This window comes from Trachurus japonicus, chromosome 3, assembly GCF_045865225.1.
Source record: "Trachurus japonicus isolate A0001 chromosome 3, Traja_1.0".
Lineage (NCBI taxonomy): Eukaryota > Metazoa > Chordata > Actinopteri > Carangiformes > Carangidae > Trachurus > Trachurus japonicus.
In genome coordinates this window covers 17,014,606-17,034,489 of record NC_140909.1, presented here as the reverse complement: position 1 = coordinate 17,034,489, position 19,884 = coordinate 17,014,606, and the positions used below count along the sequence as shown (strand labels likewise).

General features: G+C 41.7%; 1 protein-coding gene across 1 annotated transcript in view; it reads right to left on the bottom strand.

The window, feature by feature from the left end:
* Positions 1 to 521: 521 nt before the first annotated feature.
* The window catches only part of LOC146989828 (talin-2), a 90,853-nt gene continuing 71,490 nt past the window's right edge, over positions 522 to 19,884 (bottom strand). Inside the window, exons 38-58 of the mRNA XM_085764248.1 lie at positions 19,567 to 19,707; positions 19,284 to 19,465; positions 18,193 to 18,325; positions 17,122 to 17,223; positions 16,542 to 16,712; positions 16,272 to 16,418; positions 14,207 to 14,308; positions 13,753 to 13,872; positions 13,429 to 13,575; positions 12,219 to 12,385; positions 10,583 to 10,766; positions 10,271 to 10,396; positions 8,847 to 8,963; positions 8,445 to 8,630; positions 8,144 to 8,251; positions 7,527 to 7,632; positions 6,690 to 6,814; positions 4,820 to 5,008; positions 4,544 to 4,726; positions 4,006 to 4,131; positions 522 to 3,462 (exon numbers count right to left, since the gene is read on the bottom strand). Coding sequence (XP_085620374.1) covers positions 3,334 to 3,462; positions 4,006 to 4,131; positions 4,544 to 4,726; positions 4,820 to 5,008; positions 6,690 to 6,814; positions 7,527 to 7,632; positions 8,144 to 8,251; positions 8,445 to 8,630; positions 8,847 to 8,963; positions 10,271 to 10,396; positions 10,583 to 10,766; positions 12,219 to 12,385; positions 13,429 to 13,575; positions 13,753 to 13,872; positions 14,207 to 14,308; positions 16,272 to 16,418; positions 16,542 to 16,712; positions 17,122 to 17,223; positions 18,193 to 18,325; positions 19,284 to 19,465; positions 19,567 to 19,707 — 2,991 coding nt within the window. The 3' untranslated portion in view covers positions 522 to 3,333. The remainder of the gene's footprint in view (positions 3,463 to 4,005; positions 4,132 to 4,543; positions 4,727 to 4,819; positions 5,009 to 6,689; positions 6,815 to 7,526; positions 7,633 to 8,143; positions 8,252 to 8,444; positions 8,631 to 8,846; positions 8,964 to 10,270; positions 10,397 to 10,582; positions 10,767 to 12,218; positions 12,386 to 13,428; positions 13,576 to 13,752; positions 13,873 to 14,206; positions 14,309 to 16,271; positions 16,419 to 16,541; positions 16,713 to 17,121; positions 17,224 to 18,192; positions 18,326 to 19,283; positions 19,466 to 19,566; positions 19,708 to 19,884) is intronic.

The following is a 19,884-nucleotide window of genomic DNA, read 5'->3' as shown; positions in this document are numbered from 1 at the left end:
GTGAATATCTGATCAAAGTAAATCAATTCTAAATGTACCATAATCTACCCGTATTTAAACGCAAAACATGGACGTTTTCCAATCATAGAATGGAAACTGATTCAACATGGCTAAAAACCCACACATTTACAGTAAAAATACTAAGGACATGACCTCTGTGTCCTCAGTGATCGTTACTGTGGTCACAGACATTTGATCTTGGGAAGGATGTGTGCGCTTCAAATAACTTACCAGTAACAAGTATGTATCAAGTATACTTGATGATAATACACTGGAATTGTATTCATTCCAAACATGAAGAAGGAATGATGGGTCTGGGTAGATAAATTCATTCATCTTTGTGCTTTAAAAAAAAAAACACATTTCCATTGGGTGTATTAGTGCTCAATTTCTTATAAAGATAATGGTGATCTGAAATTTGATAAAACTGCAGATGATGTGTGTGTGTGCATGTGTGAAATAATAATACGCACTTGTCTGCAAAAGAAATAAACAATAAAAGAGAAATCTGACACACTGAGTTCCATCGAAATGCTTTATTTTCAGTGAATACAAAAAATAGTTTTATTGAGGCCAGATAAATATCTTTTATACTGTATGTTATCGCTCATCTTTACTGAAGTAACTTCATAATTTTATTTCTGTTAAGGGAAAAAAAAACATATACAGAACACTTCAAATACTCCACATCATTGAAATGCGTCACAACATCTTAATGGTGACAGATATATCGAAATGTTCTCATCACATTTATCTTTCACAGAGGTTTAAAAGCACGAGAAAAAAAGCCCACCCATAAAATTTAAGTGACTTCATAACATACAATAAAGCGGTTGACAGACCTGAATCTGTCGTAGTTTAGAAGCACTGTGGTACAGTACATGCCCATGGAATGCAGTACAAAAATGTGTTCATATATATATATAATATACATACTGATGGTACATTTGAAACGGCAACACATTTTTTGACTGGTGGACAGTTCCTCTGTCACCCCTCCCTCCACCCCTAAAGGCCTTACATGTGGCAGAGAGAGGAAAAGAGAAAGATAAAGGGGCTGCAGTTGGTTCAGCACTTAAAGAGGAACAGCACGTTGACAAGTGGGACAACAAATGTTAGAAAACCCACGGACATGAACCTACATTCCCAAATAAATTGCTTGTCCGGTACCTTCTACTGACTGATGAGGTGATGCTGTCACTCAAGCAGACCAGACACTGTATGTATGGGCTACGGACTAAGGCACTAATAATAAACACTACAGACTTGACTGATAAGTGAGTGGATCCCATCCTCACTCACACCATATAATGCCAGAAAACACTTGTGAATTCAGTCTGTCTTTAGCTGTCTGCTATGACAAACCGTCTGTCCGTGGAGGTCAGGATCACTCATTGCATCCTTACAAGTTTGACTCTGTTGCCGTCTAAACAAAAAGGGATGCAACTGAAGCGCAAAGCCATGCATTTTCACAGCAGGACCTAATTTTACAATATACTGTCCTTTTAATTATGAAACACAGCCCATACAGTAAGACAAGGGAACCAAACGGACTAGAATCAAACTCAGTAAGCAAAAAGGGTTCATCTATTGCAGCAAGTGTAAGTAGAATATCCAGTGAAGTCACGCAGAGCACCCTTAAATTCAGAGAGAGATGAACAGAAAAGGAAGGAAACAGATTGCACTGCAGTGATTCGTGTTGTCGTCACTTCACCTTCATTTCATTTCTTTTGATTTCAATTCTCACAAGATGTATTTGTTAGAATGAGCTTATTGCTAAGGTTTTTTTTTTCTTTCAGATTTGCAATTTCACTGCATCCCGAATTTACAGAACTGGAGGTGAACTGATGTAAATATCAATCGCTTGCAGTGATTGAGTATTGCTGGGGGAAAAAAACCCTGTTTTTGTGAGGCTAATCAATTTCCACCAATGAGAGAGTTGATAATCAAAAGGAGGGAGCAGAGTGTGTATTTGCTGGGAGCAGTCACAACCAGAGAAAGTGCACAGTGCAGAGGTGGCCCTGCACAGCTTTCTACTGATTCAAGAGGTATTTACTGTACATGTATTCTTCATCTGAATGATGTTGTAGCCAATTACTCTACATAATGTACTCTATAGTTCAAAAGGAAAATAAGCACTGAATTACACAATATCATCTCATATTATTACTATTAGTTTGCAAGGTGCAAGGGGAATCAATACTGCCCCCTTAAGCACCATCCACATTATTGCATCATGATCAAATTGTGGTTACACAAATTGTGTTCTGTGTACCTGACATAATATGAAATAAACAAAATAAACATTTGGGAAGATATCTGACTGGATTACACATGCCTGAAAGCAAACACAGGCTTCCAGACATGAGCCGTCCTGTATGGAAAAGAATCCGCATGGCTACGTAACAATGGCATGTGCCATATATCTATCGGTGTAGACAAAACACATAGAAAGTGTTGCAACTTGGAAAAGACATCAATATCAACATAAAACTGACAAGAATGAAAGCAGAGATGCTTGTTATCGCTGTCTACATTAAAAAGGACGTTTCCCAAAATCAGCTCTTCATTGTTGAAATTTACAGCATGGTCCGAAAACACCAATATGCAAAATCCTACCTTCCTTCATATTAGGGTTAGTGACCACTGAACTGAAGTCAAGACAGACCACAGTCGTGTGATTGACATGGTTAAAACAGAGATCAAAGGTACCAATAGGAGCATAAAGGCCGACATTCATACAATATCAGAGCTGTAATCATTTTGCTCTCTTGCGTACAGTAGAGCACAGTACAGCAGTAACGACTGCTATCCTACATGAACGGCAATACAATCAATTCTTCATCTTCAAAGTTTATGAACTAGAGCTGAATTTTGTAAAAAACAAAAAATACAGAAACTATCTTATGGACGAACATGAGAGCATATGAGCTGTACCGTTTGTCATCAGCATGTCACATTCTGGTTCAGGTTACATCTGTCAAAAAGTAGTTATGTCACACATGAGGACAAGAAGCAGTTCTTCAGGCAAAATCACCACAATCTTTATGTTGCTTTCAGAAAGTAGTCAGTTCCACACAGTAGTATTTCAAACTTGCTTGTTGCTGACTCTAAGACCTTCCTGCGTGACATGGACTCCGTCAACGGTGTTCACTGCAGACTTGGGCTTCACTGTTTTTTTTTTTAATATAAAGTCTCAACACATCTTAAATTGCTGTAGGCCACATACCTTCAAGTGTGGCATTAAAAAGGGCACAAATCTGCAGACAAATATGTTTATGTGCTCTTCACACTGCTTTAGGATTGTGCAGCAGTGACGGTGAGTTTGAGTAGCTAGTTGTCATCTTCTCGCAGTTCGCTGGGCAGGAACTTGTACTGTTGCTGTCTGATCTGAGCCAGTTTCTTCCTGGCTTCTTCCAGCTCTCTCTCCTTCCTCAGCATCTCCTCCTGGGCGGCAATAATCTGGACAGAAACACAAACAATAGAGCAATTTTAGACCGCAGATGATGACGATAATAAGTGAGGACAGACAATTCTTTAGTGTTTCGGTTCTTGATGTTTTTTAAAGATTATTTGGGGGGTTATTTCTGTTTTGATTTATAGCAACAGTAGAGTTACATATGAATGTCAGGGGAAAGAGAGGGAATAATATGCAGGACAATGCCCAGACTGGACTCCAACCCAGTCCACTGTGGTAAAGTCTCAACTTTCCCACATGGTTTGTGGATACTTAAGTGTAATATAATGATACTATAATATATATTTAAATGCTCATTTCTCAAAATTGATTGACAACTGACAACAGCAATCACTTCTTTTCAAAGTTCCAGTTTCCCTGCCGTGTAAAAGAAAATACATCAAAATCATTGTAAGAAATGGTCAACAGGGGAGGAATGCACACATTGCTGTAGATGTTAAAGGTTGTGGTTATTAGCACTTAATTAAAAACACTTTTGTAGACAAGATAAGCTTGTAATAGTAATTAATCCTGCCTGACATAATTACCTGTGCTATTCCACCCACAAACTTTGTCTTGACCACCACACTGTCTTCATCTGATTTGTCAAACGCTGCCTTCTGGGCGGCCCGCACCAAGTTGTCTGATGCCTTCTTCACAGCATTTCCAGCAATCTACGGGCAGAAGAGAACAGCAACAAGTGGCGGCATGAAAAAGCAAAAATGAATTCAGATGATAATTATTGTAGTTATGATGCTATGTGAAAAGCTGTAGTAAAAGCGAGTAAATATGAACAATACTGCATGAGGGATAATCCTACAAATATAGCTGGGGCCCTAGAACATTGTAAGAGACTCCTCACACCCTCTCTGCAGTTTCTTCCAGATGTTGCCCTCACAGAAACCCTATCGCAGCATCAGGCGCAAGAGCACAAGGCTACTGAACAGCTTTTTGCCACAAGCTGTGAGGCTTTTAAACAAAAACTGAACTTTTATAGATCTCTGAGAAACGTTTTCTCTTTTTGTTCTTACTTGGATAATAACGTTTGATTTGATTTGATTTATTATGACTGTGTCTAAACTGTACCTGAAGTCTCCTCATGGCCTCTGAGTCCTGGTCTGCCTTCACTTTACAGGCCACCAGTAGCTGGGCAGTGGAGGCTGCCACCTGTTTAGCCGAAGAGATGAGCTTCTCCTCGCTGGCGTGGCCCTGGACCGAGGCGTTGGCTGCCTCACACAGGTTGCTGGTTGCTGCAGCTACCATACGTGCCTGATAGAGAAGATTGGAGAAAGTAAATCGTTTCATTTTTGCAGAATTGCACTTCACGCCGTAACCTGCATTGAAATGTCCCGTCATACTCACAGCAGAGATGAGTCCCTGGGACCACTGTCCGTCATCCACAGCGTTAGCAGGGATGGAGCCCACTTTGCCCTGAGCCACCAGCTCTCTCTGGGCAGCTGAGGCCGATTTGACCAAAGCACTGGTGGCTGCAGCGATGGACTTGGCTGCCTCCAGGATCTGCTCCTCAAAGTTCAGCGTCTCATCTGCTTGCTGAGGGAGGAGAACACCAATCAGTCAGATAAGGTGAGGCAAGTAAACAAAAGTGTTTCAAATTGACTTGTTTTTTTTTAAAGGACTTTGTCTGGTTTGCAAAAGGTTACCACCAATTTTCTGTTGTCCCAGCAGTAATGATAAACATAGAAACCAGAATAACCCCCTCAAAGCCTCACAGAGCCAGAAACAAAGCATCTTATTAAAGTGCAACAGCTGAGGAGGCGCTAGACGTAACCGGAGAAGAAACAACAATCTGCACAAAGATTATCCATCAGTATTATCCACCCAATCACACTCAGGTCTGCCCATTTATTAAAACGCACACACACACACTCACACACACTCTCTTTCATGCACAAACACATTCACACCACAAGTCTGTAGACAGAGCGGGACACTGTAGCAATATGTTTGATATATAGTTGGGACTGAATAACAACCTAATATATCAAACATATCAGACAGAGCCCTGCAGAGAAGGCCTCCTGTGGTGGGGGCAGGCAGGGAGGGAGGGGGGAGGGGAGGGGGGGTTAACTGGGAGCCAGAGGAGATATATTGGGACAAGCTTTAGCTACAACTAGCGCAGATGGATAGATGATTGGCGGAGGAGGAAACATGGCAATTGCGTTGTATGGAGGATGGGGATTTGGCTGGGAGTAATGAGGAGGTGGGCTTTAGCTTAGGTTGAGCTTCACCTCAACAATCAGCCACAGTGGTACGAATAAAGAGGTAACACTTTGATAGACATGGATGGCCAATGAACAGGGAAAAATGTGAATGACTGGAGATGAGACCCTAAATCAAGGACAAAGATAAATTGGTGGGAATATGTGTACAAGGAGGAGACAGCACAAGACACTGAGCACCCTCTCTGTGAACGTCACAACAGAACGTTGTCATTTTGTTACTGTGAAATGGCACAAACTTGAAATGTTATGATGCCTTCATGTAAACCATAAAAAACAACAGAAGTTCACACAGAGAGGGCATCAACACAGATAAGGGCAAGGTTCAAGGCTTCAACATACACTGTGCAGTTCAAAGACATCTAGGGGAAAAAAATCCAAATCACACCAGAGCTGCCTCTCTTGTTCCAAAGTAGAGCTTATGTGCATTGTTTATGTAAAACATAATATTAATTCAACGCTCAGAGTTGGTTGCATTCATTATGGGATGTGTTGATTTAGCTTTAACTTTCACTTGACTGAACTTTTGAATGGAGGACTTTTGTATTTGTACTTTTTACATTGTTTTAATGGAAAACACAGCATGAAGTCGTTCAATTAATTACTAATTCATTAAATAATAATATTATAACACTAAATGAGACTAATTTAAGTATTTTGTGATTGTAATAATATTCTTTTGCAACTTTTACTTGTGTAAGAGTATTTCTATATGGTGATATTACTGTTTTTACCGAAGGTATCTGATAACTTCCTCCTCCCATGGATACAGTTTAATAACAATTGTGATGACGTGTTTTATGAAATCTAACTTCATTATGACAATTTTCTCTTCTGAAACAGATCAAAGCCTTGTAGTGTCAAAGTATTACACCGTCTTTATTTCAGTGAAACTCTTGTAAGAGCAATTCCATGGTGACATCATTATCTCTTCTTTGACGTGTCTACTGTTAAGGTCCCAGTGTGAGTTATTAAGTCATGTATCCACCCACCTTGGGCTTGGCTCGGGGTTTGAGCTGCTCCAGCTTCTTAGCCGCTGCTTCGATGGATGCCGCTGCTCCAAGCAGTTCGGTTTCTGCGATCACCGTCGGGTCCTCGGGGTCCACCCACTCTGAACCTGAGGAATGTGTACACACATGTGATTAAGATTAAGATTTCAATGTGAAAATGGGATTTTAAAAATATACTTCACAAGGCAGGGTGTCGACAGAACATGCCTCACAACAACAACGTGATCACACCAGGAAAAAAAAAAAGTGACACATTTCACCACATCCCATGCATAGCTGATGGAGGCCACAAACTGCCACGCACTGCAATGAAGATGGAGTGATTTATATGAAATGAGATTGCACATAAAACAAAGCGTGATGGATGGAGCTCGCTGTATGTACTGGAGAAGCCTGAGAGCAGCTGGATTTCACAACGAGATGACATGAATCAGTGTTAGCGCTGAGGAGAGAAGGTGGTGAACGGCTCACAACTGGTGAAATCAGTCACAGTACAGAAAACGGAGCTAACTTACCTCCATCTGTGGCAAGAGAAGGAGGACAGGAATATTACCAAAAGTTCGTTTAAAAGGAATGTTTCTCTGTTATTTTGTGAAATTATAAATGGGAAATTCTTGTCTAGATGTAGTAGTCTCCTAGTGGGGATTATAAACAATGAGAGATTTTGTTGGAAGCTTAATTAGTAAATGAATAGAAAAGTTAACACTTACTGACGCAGATTTGAGTACATCACATATATAGAGTACCATCAAAGGAGAAAGTGTGTGAGCTGAGGTGTCACTGTATGTGTGTGTGAGTGTGTGTGAAGGGTGTGTATACCTTTCATCGCCTCAGCGGTTTGGATGAGCTCTGTAACGGCTCCTGCCACCCGCTTGGAGCAAACTGCCAGCTGCTGCTTCTGCTCTCCAGAGGGCCTCTGCAGGACCTACACACACACACACACACACACACACACACACACACACGTACGTTAAACACAGATGCTTTTTGCTTGAAAAATACTGCACGACCCAAGACAGTCATTTTATTTCATTTTGAATTAATGAAAATCATGGGAACGATGGCATTAGAAACAAACAATAATTATAATTCTTTTAGACTAACGGTAATTTAATTACATCTAATTGATTTAATTAGACACTGCCTCACACACAAAGAATTATTCAAACCCACCAAACTAGACTGAATTTGTTATCAAAGAAATTTCTCAAGATAGAAGCTATCGGGATGAATTAAAAAGAACCATATTTGAAATATTGCATTTTGAATATTTCAGTTTAATTCAATTATGCACTCCTATTACACATAGTTTCATGTGTTAGGATACTTTATTATGAGAATGAAGCAATCAACTTAGTGGAATGAAGCTTAAAACATTCATCATTTCATATGACAAACACAAATGATAAAATCCTCTGACGCAATGTTCAACCTACCAGTAGCACTTGTTCCAGCAAATCAATGTATCCAGTAGTACACTCTCTTCCATACATCAGTGCTCTGTTTTTCACCTCCTCATTCACCTCAGGATGGTACGCCGCTTGCTAAAAGACAGAAACACCCAGAAACCAAGATTCAACAGGATTATAAACCTTTACTTCTATGAATTATGAAAACACATAAGACGCACTCGATATTTTGGGGGGAATAAACAAAGTGAGTGTCCCATTGTTTCTTATGTACATACACTACATTATACATTAATTAACTTTTCTGTTGGGAAGATAAAACAAGAACCTTGCACGTGGTTAGCATGTCTGAAATGGCTTTGCGGCTGAGGTTGGCCGTATGGATGATGTCCTCCTGCCGGGCTGAGTTCCCTGCAGCCACTGCTTTCGCAGTTGCCATGGTGATGCCCTTAGTCATGCGAATGAACTCCTCAGGTGTGGTCGTCTTGTTGGGAGCATCCTTGGACTGAAAGACCTGTGAATAATGAAAACGGTGGTGCGTCATTTGACAGGCAGTGCAACAAGTGAATGGCACACAGATAAAAACTGCATCTCGTAAATATGAACAAACCAAATCGGTTCGACCTCTTGTCAAAATATCTGTTAAATCAAAGACACCAATCATCAATTACAATTACTGTTGTCCCACATCCATTCAATATACATCTTTAACTCCCCGCTGCGTCCTCACCGCCAATTCCTGTTTGATGCACTCGATGGTGGCCTCCAGGGCCCTGGTGCCCCGGGTGGCCTCGTCCTCCACAGCTTTGACCGTCTTCAGCAGCGAGGTCACGTTGGTCACCATCACCTTCAGTAAAAGTACAAAATATAACAAAAATGTGAAAAATACTGATGGAATTGCAGTGTTTTTCAACAGCAATAGGGCGAGGTCACTAAAACACGTCTTTATGTCAATCACATCAAATTCAACTAGGTTAGATCAACAGACCCTAATGCACTGTGTTTGCTTTTGCTGGAGGCTCATAGGCCTGTCAGGGATGTGACCAGTTGCTGTGGTGTTCTGAATGATTTGTTACCATGTCAACCATCCCCGCAACATCTATTCTCATTACCATGACAATGTTAACACAAGCAGAGAGGTAGTAAACAGACAGAGATGTCTACTTTATTTGCAATCCAACACATTTAACACAGACCTGAGGACGCTGCAATAATAACCCAATAATGACATTTGTATCATTGTTTTGCAACCATACCCGTCGTATCTAATGTAGTACACAGACAGTGAATGGACAGCTACCTCACTGTCAGGATGAGGATCTCAGATGGCGTCTTCTGTGTTTAGTTTTTAAGGGTGCACTACACCAAACTGACCAATAGGGGGTGCACAGCCACCACACAGAAGAAAACACAGCTCTCAACACTGGAGGCAAAAACGTTATAAATGGTTTACAAGATTTGTTTCACCTCAAACCCTAAAATTGTATGTGAGGCATGTAATTATCTGAAAGGCTCCATGACTCACTGTGTACAGCTGAAGACTGTGAAACTGACTTTATTTTCTTCTTAACTTCACAGCTTGAGGTGGTAATGAGCAGTGAGCAGTGTCATGTTCAGATTATGAAGTGTGGTTCGGAAATGTTACACTGCGTATGTGTTGGAGAAAAGCATTCAGTTGATTTATCCCGGTTAGAGACATCCAAGTTTCCTGTCATCCTCAACGTTTTGCTGCTTATTTACATCACCGAGATTATTCAACTCATGTGAGAACAGGGTTTCATAAAGACAGGAGTCCTGCTGGAGCTGATTAATGACCCTGCCTGAGGAAGGAGGAGGATGTCTGCTACACATAGTACATACATACTGCAGGTGGAGATATTGATTTTCATTGAAATCTTTAATGGACCTTTTTAAAATCAGTTGCAAGAGAAAACAAGACTATTATCATAATTTCATTATATATTTGCCACTTACAGAAAAAAAATTGCATTAATGATTTGTTTTCTTAGAGGTATTTCTTACTGTAAAGATTACTGAAGCAGAAAAAGACATGTGCACCATATTTAACTGGATCCAAGCCCACTGGAGTCCTTTAAATTAGATGTCATAGATTTTTACGAATTGCAGCCTCCCTGATCCCCTGAATCCCCTCACCTTGGCAGCGCTCTTCAGCTGGTACATGGATGGATCATCTGCTGCTTTGCCAGCGGCACACTTGGTGGCACTAATGAGCTCAGCCAGCGCCTTGGCCACATCTTTGACAGCATTTATCAGAACCACCTAGAGAAAGGACACACAAAGAGACGCACATTTATCACAGTACATTCTGGAACAAAAAAAAGAGACAAAACTACGAAAGGTCACCGCCATTCACGGCTCACTCTTCCAATAATTTCTCGCGATAACAGACGCGTTGAATAAAGGACAAACAAGAGAAGAAAAGGAAGAGAAACAGGACCGGCTCACCTGTGTCTCCGGGTCGTCTGAGCCAATGCTGGCAGCTCCCAGTTTGACCACATCTGTGAGCTGGGTAATGGTTTTGGCGGAGGACTGGGCGGCCTGCGCCAACTTGTCCTGACCGGAAGCTGCACCGGACACCAGCATCTTTGTGTCTTCAACCAGAGCTTTGGCCGTCTTCAAAATGTTTTCCCTGAGAGAGAAGACAAAAATGTTCCCTCAGTCACTGAAGCTGTTATGTAGATGTCTTACTGCAGCAGCAACAATGACTGCTAGTGGTTTTGAGTCTCCACCAACCACAGAAGTTGCAGATAATCTCACAATCCGCCCTAGTTTATTAATATATAAAAAAGAATTTGGTAACGCTAGAAGCGGATATTATTCATCCTTAATAGAAAAGAATAAGAACAATCCTAGGTTCCTCTTTAACACTGCAGCTAGGCTGACTAAGGACCATGGTGCTGTTGAGCGATGCCCCCCCCCAACTCTCAGCAGTAATGATTTCTTAACTTTCTTTTAAATATTAGAGCAAGATTGGCAGTAGCACACTACAAAATACAGTCTCCTTAGAAGCACCTTCCAAACTTACAGTAGCGTATACTTGACCAGCTTCTCTCCCCATTGACCTGATTTAACTTCTGCAATTACCTCTTCTAAATCATCTACATGTCGGCTTGGCCCCGTTCCAACAAGACGGCTCAAGGATGTTTTCCCCTTAGTTAACATTTCTATGTTGAACCAAATGAATCTAGTCACAGGTTATGTACCACAGGCCTTTAAGGTGGCGGTCATTAAACCACTACTACCGAACCTTCTCTTGACACAGATGTATTCGTTTTTTTACAGAAGTAGTAAGAGTGTGCACACTCAAAAGAAGGAAAAAGTCTGGAGGTGCTCGACTAACAAACAATCAAAAAGAAAAAGAAGCCAGCAACACTCAGTGTCCTTCTAATCACTTTAATACCTCACTGGTACAGACAGGCTCATCACACAAACCGGTTTTGCCGGTCAGTCTTCGTCACACACACTGACGAAGACTGACCGTTGAAACCGGTTTGTGTTATTACGAGTTATGTCGAGTTAAGGACAGGACTTCTTTACATTTGTCCTTTCATGATTCTTTAGTGAGGTACAGCACCATTTCACTAACAATTATCTGTAAGGATGAGCAGTAATGATTCCTGGTCATAGCAGCATGTAATGTGCCAAGTCTTGTCTTGGATCGTTAGATGTGTATCTCTTTGAACTCAGTTCATTCAAAAATAATGAGGGTGATGAAGTTTAACTCAGCTCACTTTTTAAAAATGTAACATTTGTACAACAATGTGGAATATAACCAGAATAATTTCCTCCTCCTAAATCTTTTGCTGAAGTCCTGCTTTAGAGTGAAGTCTTTAGTCTATGAGCAAGGACAGTCAGAGATGTGACACTTCCTCCGTCTTTCAAACCCTGAGGGTAATTTGTGGTTTCTACCTCCAGAGATTTCCTTCCTGTTCGCCAGTTAATACGTCAACATGTCAGTTTCGGAAGAAAAATAACCGGAGGGCGGATTTCAGACTCCAGTCGGGTCTTGTACGAGTAGACCTGCCCAGGTCTTGCACAGCTGTTTATTTAAACTGAAACAGAATCATCAAGCAGCTCTCACCTGTGGTCAGCGAAGGACTCATCATTCTCTGCGTTCAGTGTACCAGCAGAGGCGAACATGATGGTGGTGTCCAGATCAGCGATGATGCCAGAGACGGCGCTGGCTGCTGTGATGCAAGCCTGTGTGCCCTTGTTGCCCGCCTGCAGGGCTGAAAGCACCAAGGACACCTGAGGACACAGACAGACACCACACCACAAGAACAGACAGGTGAGGATGAGCCAACGTAGAGATGAACACTCCTTCATTGGTCAAAACGGAGCGGAAAGAAAATCAACAGACTGATGAGCATGTCCATCTCGCATTGTTTGTGATATGCCTGGGAAAATGATAAACAATGCATTCAATTGAGAAGCCGGGCACACCAGTCGCGAGAGGATTCAGAAATCTGCTGTGGCAGTAAAATACCACGTCGGTTCAGAGCACAACGCACAGCATCACTCACTCAGTGGAATGAGCTCATGTCAAACTGGTTCCCTCTCAATTCGTTTTCCTCGCAGATGCCTGAGAAGCAGCAGGAATTGATAAACAGACTCTTCTTGACTTTCACTTCTACAAAAAATGGACTTCACGCTCAGAACAGAACAAGGCTGCCATGTTACACAGAGAACACCTGAGCTCTTCTAATCATACAGATGTTCAGCATAAGAAGAACTCCTGTTGCCTTGAGAGAAATTCATTTGTTATGACAGACTTTACAATGTTGCCGGACTGACTGAATGTGATCTGTGCAATACTTGAGCGTGAATTATTAAACCAGACTGTGGAGTAATGTATTTTCCCTTTGAAGTGTAAACATGCCTGTGGCAAAGGCTCTCTTCCAAAATGCTTTAATAAATGGTGCAAAAATTCAATATAAACAAATTCTCGCACTATAACCATCTTATATATTTAATATGATGGCATCTGAGTTACTTGTTGTAAATCACACAGCTAGAAAATCTTTTCTTCCTTATTCCAGGGAACATCACTTGTGAATCATACGAGTCTGAGCAGGAGATCTTCAAGCTCTGAGCGAACTGGTAATAATGTGAAAACTGTAATCAATAATCTATCAGTGTTGCTTCAGTAGTGGTGAAGATCAGCAGGAGACAATTAAGATCGTCGGACAGATACAGAAGAAAACAAAAGATAAAGTGTAGTTAAAAAATAACTGAATGACAATATGATAACTTGGCAAAAAAATTGTGAGCCTCCAGTGAATGAATGATACCTTCTCTGTGACTGCACGGGCACAATCAATGAGCTCTCGCTTAGTGAAGCCGTCAGAGGGGGTGATCTGCAGAGCCCCGGCCTTCTGGACCAAGAAGATGCAGCCGTGTCCGAGCTCCTGCACTCGAGTTTTGATCTGGAAGCCGATCTGGATAAAAGGCAGCACTCAATAAAATCATGTTTTCACAGAGCATGTCTCCACTGGATCGTAAAATCACTTTTTTTTTCACACATGCGTGCAACTGTATGTAGTGCACTAAAAAAAATATGGTTGAAAGGATAAATCTGTCAGACTGTATCGGTGTTAGATGATCTATCTCCTCACCTCCTCTGGCTCAGCTGTGTAAGCGGCCAGTCGGCCCTGGACGGCCAACTGGCTGTAGTCCACGGTCACCTGAGAGGCCAGCCCACCCAGCTCGTCTGGACATGTCACTGATTTGGTCATCTGAGAAACAGAAGCACACCGACTCTCAATCCAAACTAAAAACGTTACACTGAGATTCACTTTAGGGATCGATGTCTGTTTTGTCACATTGTGTAAACACATTCTGTTAGTCACACTGAATAAATTTAACAATAATGTGCTTTGTGACAAAACAAGTAAATGTGTGTACTATTAAATCCACCTATTCTGCTTCTTATCTAAATAACCACACATATTTTATTGTGTCAAAGGACAGGGGCATTGCCTAATGTGTTTCTAGATAGTGGTCTTAATAAAGCAGGTGGAAACCACTAGCTATTTTCCAAAATGTTTCAAAAGTGTAAACCACCATTACCATTTCCTGAGCAGTGACAGCGATGCCTTTGGAGTACTTCACCATACTGGTCTGGTAATCCACAAATGAGCCCTCGGGTTCAGGCGGTGTACCTTCATCCAACTAAAAAAACACACAAACGCACAATTAAAAACGGCACTGCCATACCATGTCAGGCATCATTGGTTTGTCCTTCACAAAAAGGTATAAACATCCTCAGACATGAAGACAATCAATCATTCACTCCTTCAGCAGCGACATGTTTAATCTAATCTACCCCTCAATTATAGTTTATCTGCCAGGTGTGCAGGCATAAACTGAACCAACATTAATGCAATTTTATATTCAAATAAACACTCAGCATGAATGCTAAACACTCATTATAAATTATCTACCAAATCCAGTCTATAATTACAGTTTACAACTAGCATCAACTCAAAAAAAAAAAACCGTCTGATCACCAGCTTGCAGTGAATGCATTAGTTTTTTGTTTTTTTTTCCTGAGCATTTCTACTAAATTAGACTGTGCTCAGCGACACATCTGAGCTGAGGAGAAGAGAGGGATGACGACATGTTGGAAAAACATGTTGGTACTGAAAAGAGTCTGCGATATCGCAAGTACACGATTCTTGCTTCGCCTGCTGAGCGAAGCGACACCTTGGAATCTGACGAAGTGACCAACAGTTCAGCAAAAAGGGCTTTTTACGGTAAATCCCCTCTGTCCAAACCACAGTGACCATTATGTTGATGGACTGAGGAGGATTATCTCTTTTTAAATCAGCTGCTAATGTGCACACCGAGTGACACGCAGGACAAACACACACCTACGTCCACATCACGCTGTCCCACAGTGAGCCGCTTTCATGACACATTCTAATCTACACAATGTTGGTGCACAGATGCTGCTCCCTCCGCTGACCCACACCTGAGGCACTTTCTCACCCTTGCAGGAAGGCGACAAGGGATGTAATTAGTTAAGGCTGCTCTGTGTCTGTACCTGAGATAAAAGGCTTATTCCTGCTCCACACGTCTGTGTTTGCCAATAGTCTGACTGTTAATTGGAAAGACACTCGCTGAGAGTAGCTGTGTTGATGGTCATTTTTCTCCTGCTTCAATACCCTGTGATTTTCTTATGAATATATTAAATCGGTGACTTTTTATGGTGCCGGGGAGACAGCGTGGTTGTAATCGAGATGTTACACACTGCAACAGGGTCATGACGGATCAAAACAGAAGAAAAATGGGAACTTTTGATTAGAAAATTACAAACACCCTTGAAAAAAAAAAACCTGTAACATCCCGGACAAAGATGAAAAACATTTGTCTCCCTGCCAGTTTTCAACTTTCAACCAATTCATCCTGCTTGTTTTATTTGCAGCGTTTTGGCTTTTACCGCTGTGGCCCCTCTCAAAGCAGAATCTGTTCTGTTGAACATGTTCGCCAAATTTCTGGAACCAAGTTCACACTGTCCTTTAGCAGAGTTGTTGAGAGCAATATGAGGACAATGTGGGGGAAATTATTATTTTGCAGCCATCTGATTACCAAAATAAAATACATACATGACTAATCACAGGAGAGCTGTCAATCAATATATCAATAAACCACCAACTTCTGCGTCACACAGTAGTGACTCCAGTGAAACTAAACACTGACTTGGATGGGATCTGGCTCTGAATAAACATCATCTCTACAGTATAATGCCCATCTCTACAGTTGGGCATGTGGTCAGGATGCCTCACAAATACTTTTGTCTGGAAATTTTCAGGGGTGCTGATCTGGGAGGACACACTCAGAATACAATAAAGGGATTATTTTTATGCTGGGAACACTCTCAGAAAAATATAGATAACAGTGTCAGGACCACTGTGCTTGGCTACTGCTGATGGAGAAAAGTAGTCGGTGACGTTTGCCTGCAGCGGCAGTAAAATCTTAGTCTAGAACCAGAGAGGGAATGTTTATTCAACCCACGACTGCCAAAGCTCAAGGGCAAATTGAATTTGTGCAGACACTATAAAAACTATACTGTGTATTCTGATCACCATTGTTTACCCTGCACCCGAGCATCATGAGACATCCTTTGAGTCACCTTGGCCATGGCATCTGCAATGGACTCCACCATTCCTCCCACCATTCCCACTTCACTGGCAGCCTCGTTCAGCGTCATCATGATATCATCAACGGCCTCTTTCATGAGTTGGGCGGCCTCTGCTATGGCATCGTGGGTGTGGGATGCCTGTGAAGCACAGCACACACACGTCGTATATTTACAGATGTATGTTGTCAACAAATGTGTTCCCGTTATCTCTTAACAAATGTGGTTGGATCTTGGATTAAATGGAGCACAAACTGGTCATACCTTTCGGTTTCCGCCACCCTCCTTGGCGGCATAGAGCATCTGCAGGGCGGACTCGGCCAGGGTCTTAGTTTGGTCCAGGAAAGTCATTTGCTGCTGGTGGTCGTGCAGCTTGGATGCCACACCCACAGAGGCTATAATCAGCGGTTCAAAGTAACCAGCCAGTTGTGTCACCTGATGCAAACAGTGAAAGTTTTTAATGAGTTCTCGCAGGGGGAAAAAAATACACACACAACACACACAACTCACAACCGGAAACTTCATATACAGAGAGATGATCCTTTGGCTACAGGTAGCTCTAAGCGAGTTCAATGGTATCAAAAAGATTTTTACCATCTGAACTGAAATGTATGATTTATTTAACACAGCAAAGCAAAACATACTGAAAATATGTCACATAATCAGATATTGCATCATTATATATATATGAAGTAATAATAATGATAATATTAGTTTGGTTAATATCATCCACTTCTAATGTAAGTAAATATGAAATACTGTCATCATCGCTGCTAGAAGTATCACTGTGTTGCTCCACAGTTACAGCATTAAAGTGAAGTAATTAACTCGCTGCCCTATATACCTTGTGTCCTAGTTGGGAAGCTTCGCCCCTGGCAGCGGTGGAAATGGGGTCAATTAGGTGGCCAATTTCCTGCACAGTGGACGTCAGCTGCTCTTGTAGCGCCTAAGAGAAGAAATAAAAAAGAAATGAGTTTTTTGTGTTGCTTTTTAGGGGAGACAGAGGTGTATTCAAGTAAATTAGATGAAAAACCCGATGAGAAACCTGTTCAGGAGCTACTCCGAGTTCTTCTATGTGAGCTTAAATCCTTTTAATGCAAAGTGCTGCACTAGGACTAGGACTCGTTCTGCATTTAAATATGTAAAATCTGACGAATGGTCATGAGATTTTAGATCAGATCATGTTGAAATGATGAAATACGCTGAATGAAATGTGTTTTTTTTTAATGACTTCAAATCCCTTGGTTGTTTGTGACCTACAATGGACAGAGACCTAATTAAAACCACCAATAATAGATCTGTAATTTCAAAGGGAGCCACAAGACTAAGTCAAAGCCTGGAGTATGTCTGTCTAGGTGAAACTGTTGTGGAAGGGCTGTATATATATATATATAAAAAAAAACCTGACAGTGTCGTGTCATATTTACATTCTGTCTTGTGTCCGCTGGTTTCAGCCCTTTTTCTGTTTGCTTCTCCTCCTCTCTGTGCTCACATATATAGAATTTTAATATAGACGAATTCCCAGTGAAGCACGTTGCATATCCTATTTCTGCCTCTAAAGCCAGATGATGGAACATGTTTAAAATATTGTAAATAAGAGAATGGAGGAAGAGAGTAGGCTGAAACTGGTAGAATGCAAATATAGGTTCAATATCTTGTTCAGAACGAAGTCTCTACATCTAGCTGTCAACACCCCCTTATAGAAATTGTTTGCACCAATTCATTTTGAAAGAGCCAAAACACCAACAGGGAACGTCCAACTCCATCACATGACATTCAGCTGACCTACCGTAGAGATATGATCAGCTTAAAAATTTGAGATTGGGATAAACAACCAGACAAGGACATGAGGACAGAGACTAATGCAAACAGAGAAAGTTACACATGTTGAGTAAATTTTCTAATGATTTCTTACTTCCAGTGAGATGTCATCCCTGCTGGGTAAGTTTTGGCTGACTGCTGCCAGAGAGGCCTGCTCAATGTCCCGGATACATTTGTTGATGTTATCAATTGAGAAGTCGCATTCCCGCTGGCCCGGAGCCTTGTCCCTGAGAATAAAACGGGGAGCAGGCAAACAGGAGAAACAGAAAGCAGGAAAATGGTCGGAAACAAGAATGAGAGTAAAAGGTGGAAGGATGATGTACGGGCGGGGGAGGAAAGACACAGGCCATGAAAAAAATAACATCACACACAGGAAGAGAGAAAAGAAGGGGGGATGTTAACCTAACACTAAAACACAGGTTTGCAGGGCGTCTCTATAACATCTCTACTATAACTCTTTGCTGTTTAGGTCTCATCTCCTTAAATGAGGCCTGTGGGGTCTGGTCCCTTCACTTCAGAGGGGACGTCAAGCTGTGCAGCCAAATTAGTTTTGAAGCCTCTGAGTGCTCTGAGGCAGTGGCCTCATGGGTAGAATAAGTTTAGTTAAACATCGATATCCCTGCATGACGGAACACTGGCATTAAAAAATAAAATAAAACTTCACCTTTTTGTTTAATGAGACTAACAGAGTATGAGGTCTTCCTTTGCAGGGCAGCGTCCATTCCTATTTATGTTCAATGGCACCGCAGTGTATCAGCCAATACCATTAAAAGGCCCGGGCCAAACTCCCAGCATTCAATTTAGCAGTCTTAAAAGGGAGACTGTGATAAGGGCATGAGCGTTGAAAGAGATGCAAAGCCTGCTGCGAGTGAATGCTAATGTGCAGATGTTCTGAGCCATGCAGGAACCTTAACATTCAGCTCATTTGACACAGGGAATTAGTTCCTCGTGGGCATCAGTTTTGTTCTGATCAAGGTCAGGTACAAAAGGTGTGAAAGAAGAGATTAAAAATGAAAGCTGGGGAGTTTTAAGACCGAGCACTTGTCACACACCACGGTACAGAACTTTGAAATCACTTTTTTAAGGACTTTGAATTTGTCTAATGATGTGACCGTAGTAAATACAAAATGGAAAAGTGACGTAAAAGACTTTCCTCTTCTCTTGTATGTATTTTTGTTCACTAACCTGATGGCCGTGATGAGACTCTTGATGGAGTCGGAGACGGTGCGTGAATGACCGGCCAGCACCGACCATGTGGGCGGGTCTTTGGGGTTGATAACCAGGGAGCGTGCAGTCTTGAGCAGGTGCGTGGAGCTGTCAAGCATGGAGCATGCTGACTGGAGGATCGGCTCCTGGGCCAAAGCGCCCTATGGAGAGACAGAGACAGTTGTGGACATCTTGCACATGCACGTTTGGTTTTGACATAATAACAATAATAGTAATAGCTCTCCATAAATACTGGGCGTACCTCGCGGCTGATTTGAGCAGGGACACTGGCAAACTCTGGGTTGGAAGCAAATATTGTAAGGTTTTCCACAGCCTCGATCAGCGGAGTCGTGGCCACTCGACACCTGTTCCTGTTCTCATCTGAGAAATCTCCATCCAAGGCCTGCAGGGGGAAGGGGAACACCCGAGTGTCAAGACATACATCCTTGGCAGGAGTTTGACAGAAATCTACGAAACAATTTTGAGCTGAAATGAGTCGCAAATGCCCCAGAATCCAACACTATCAAAGTCTTAACTGTGTCTAATAAGGGGACAGAGCCATTGTTGTCACGAGACCAAC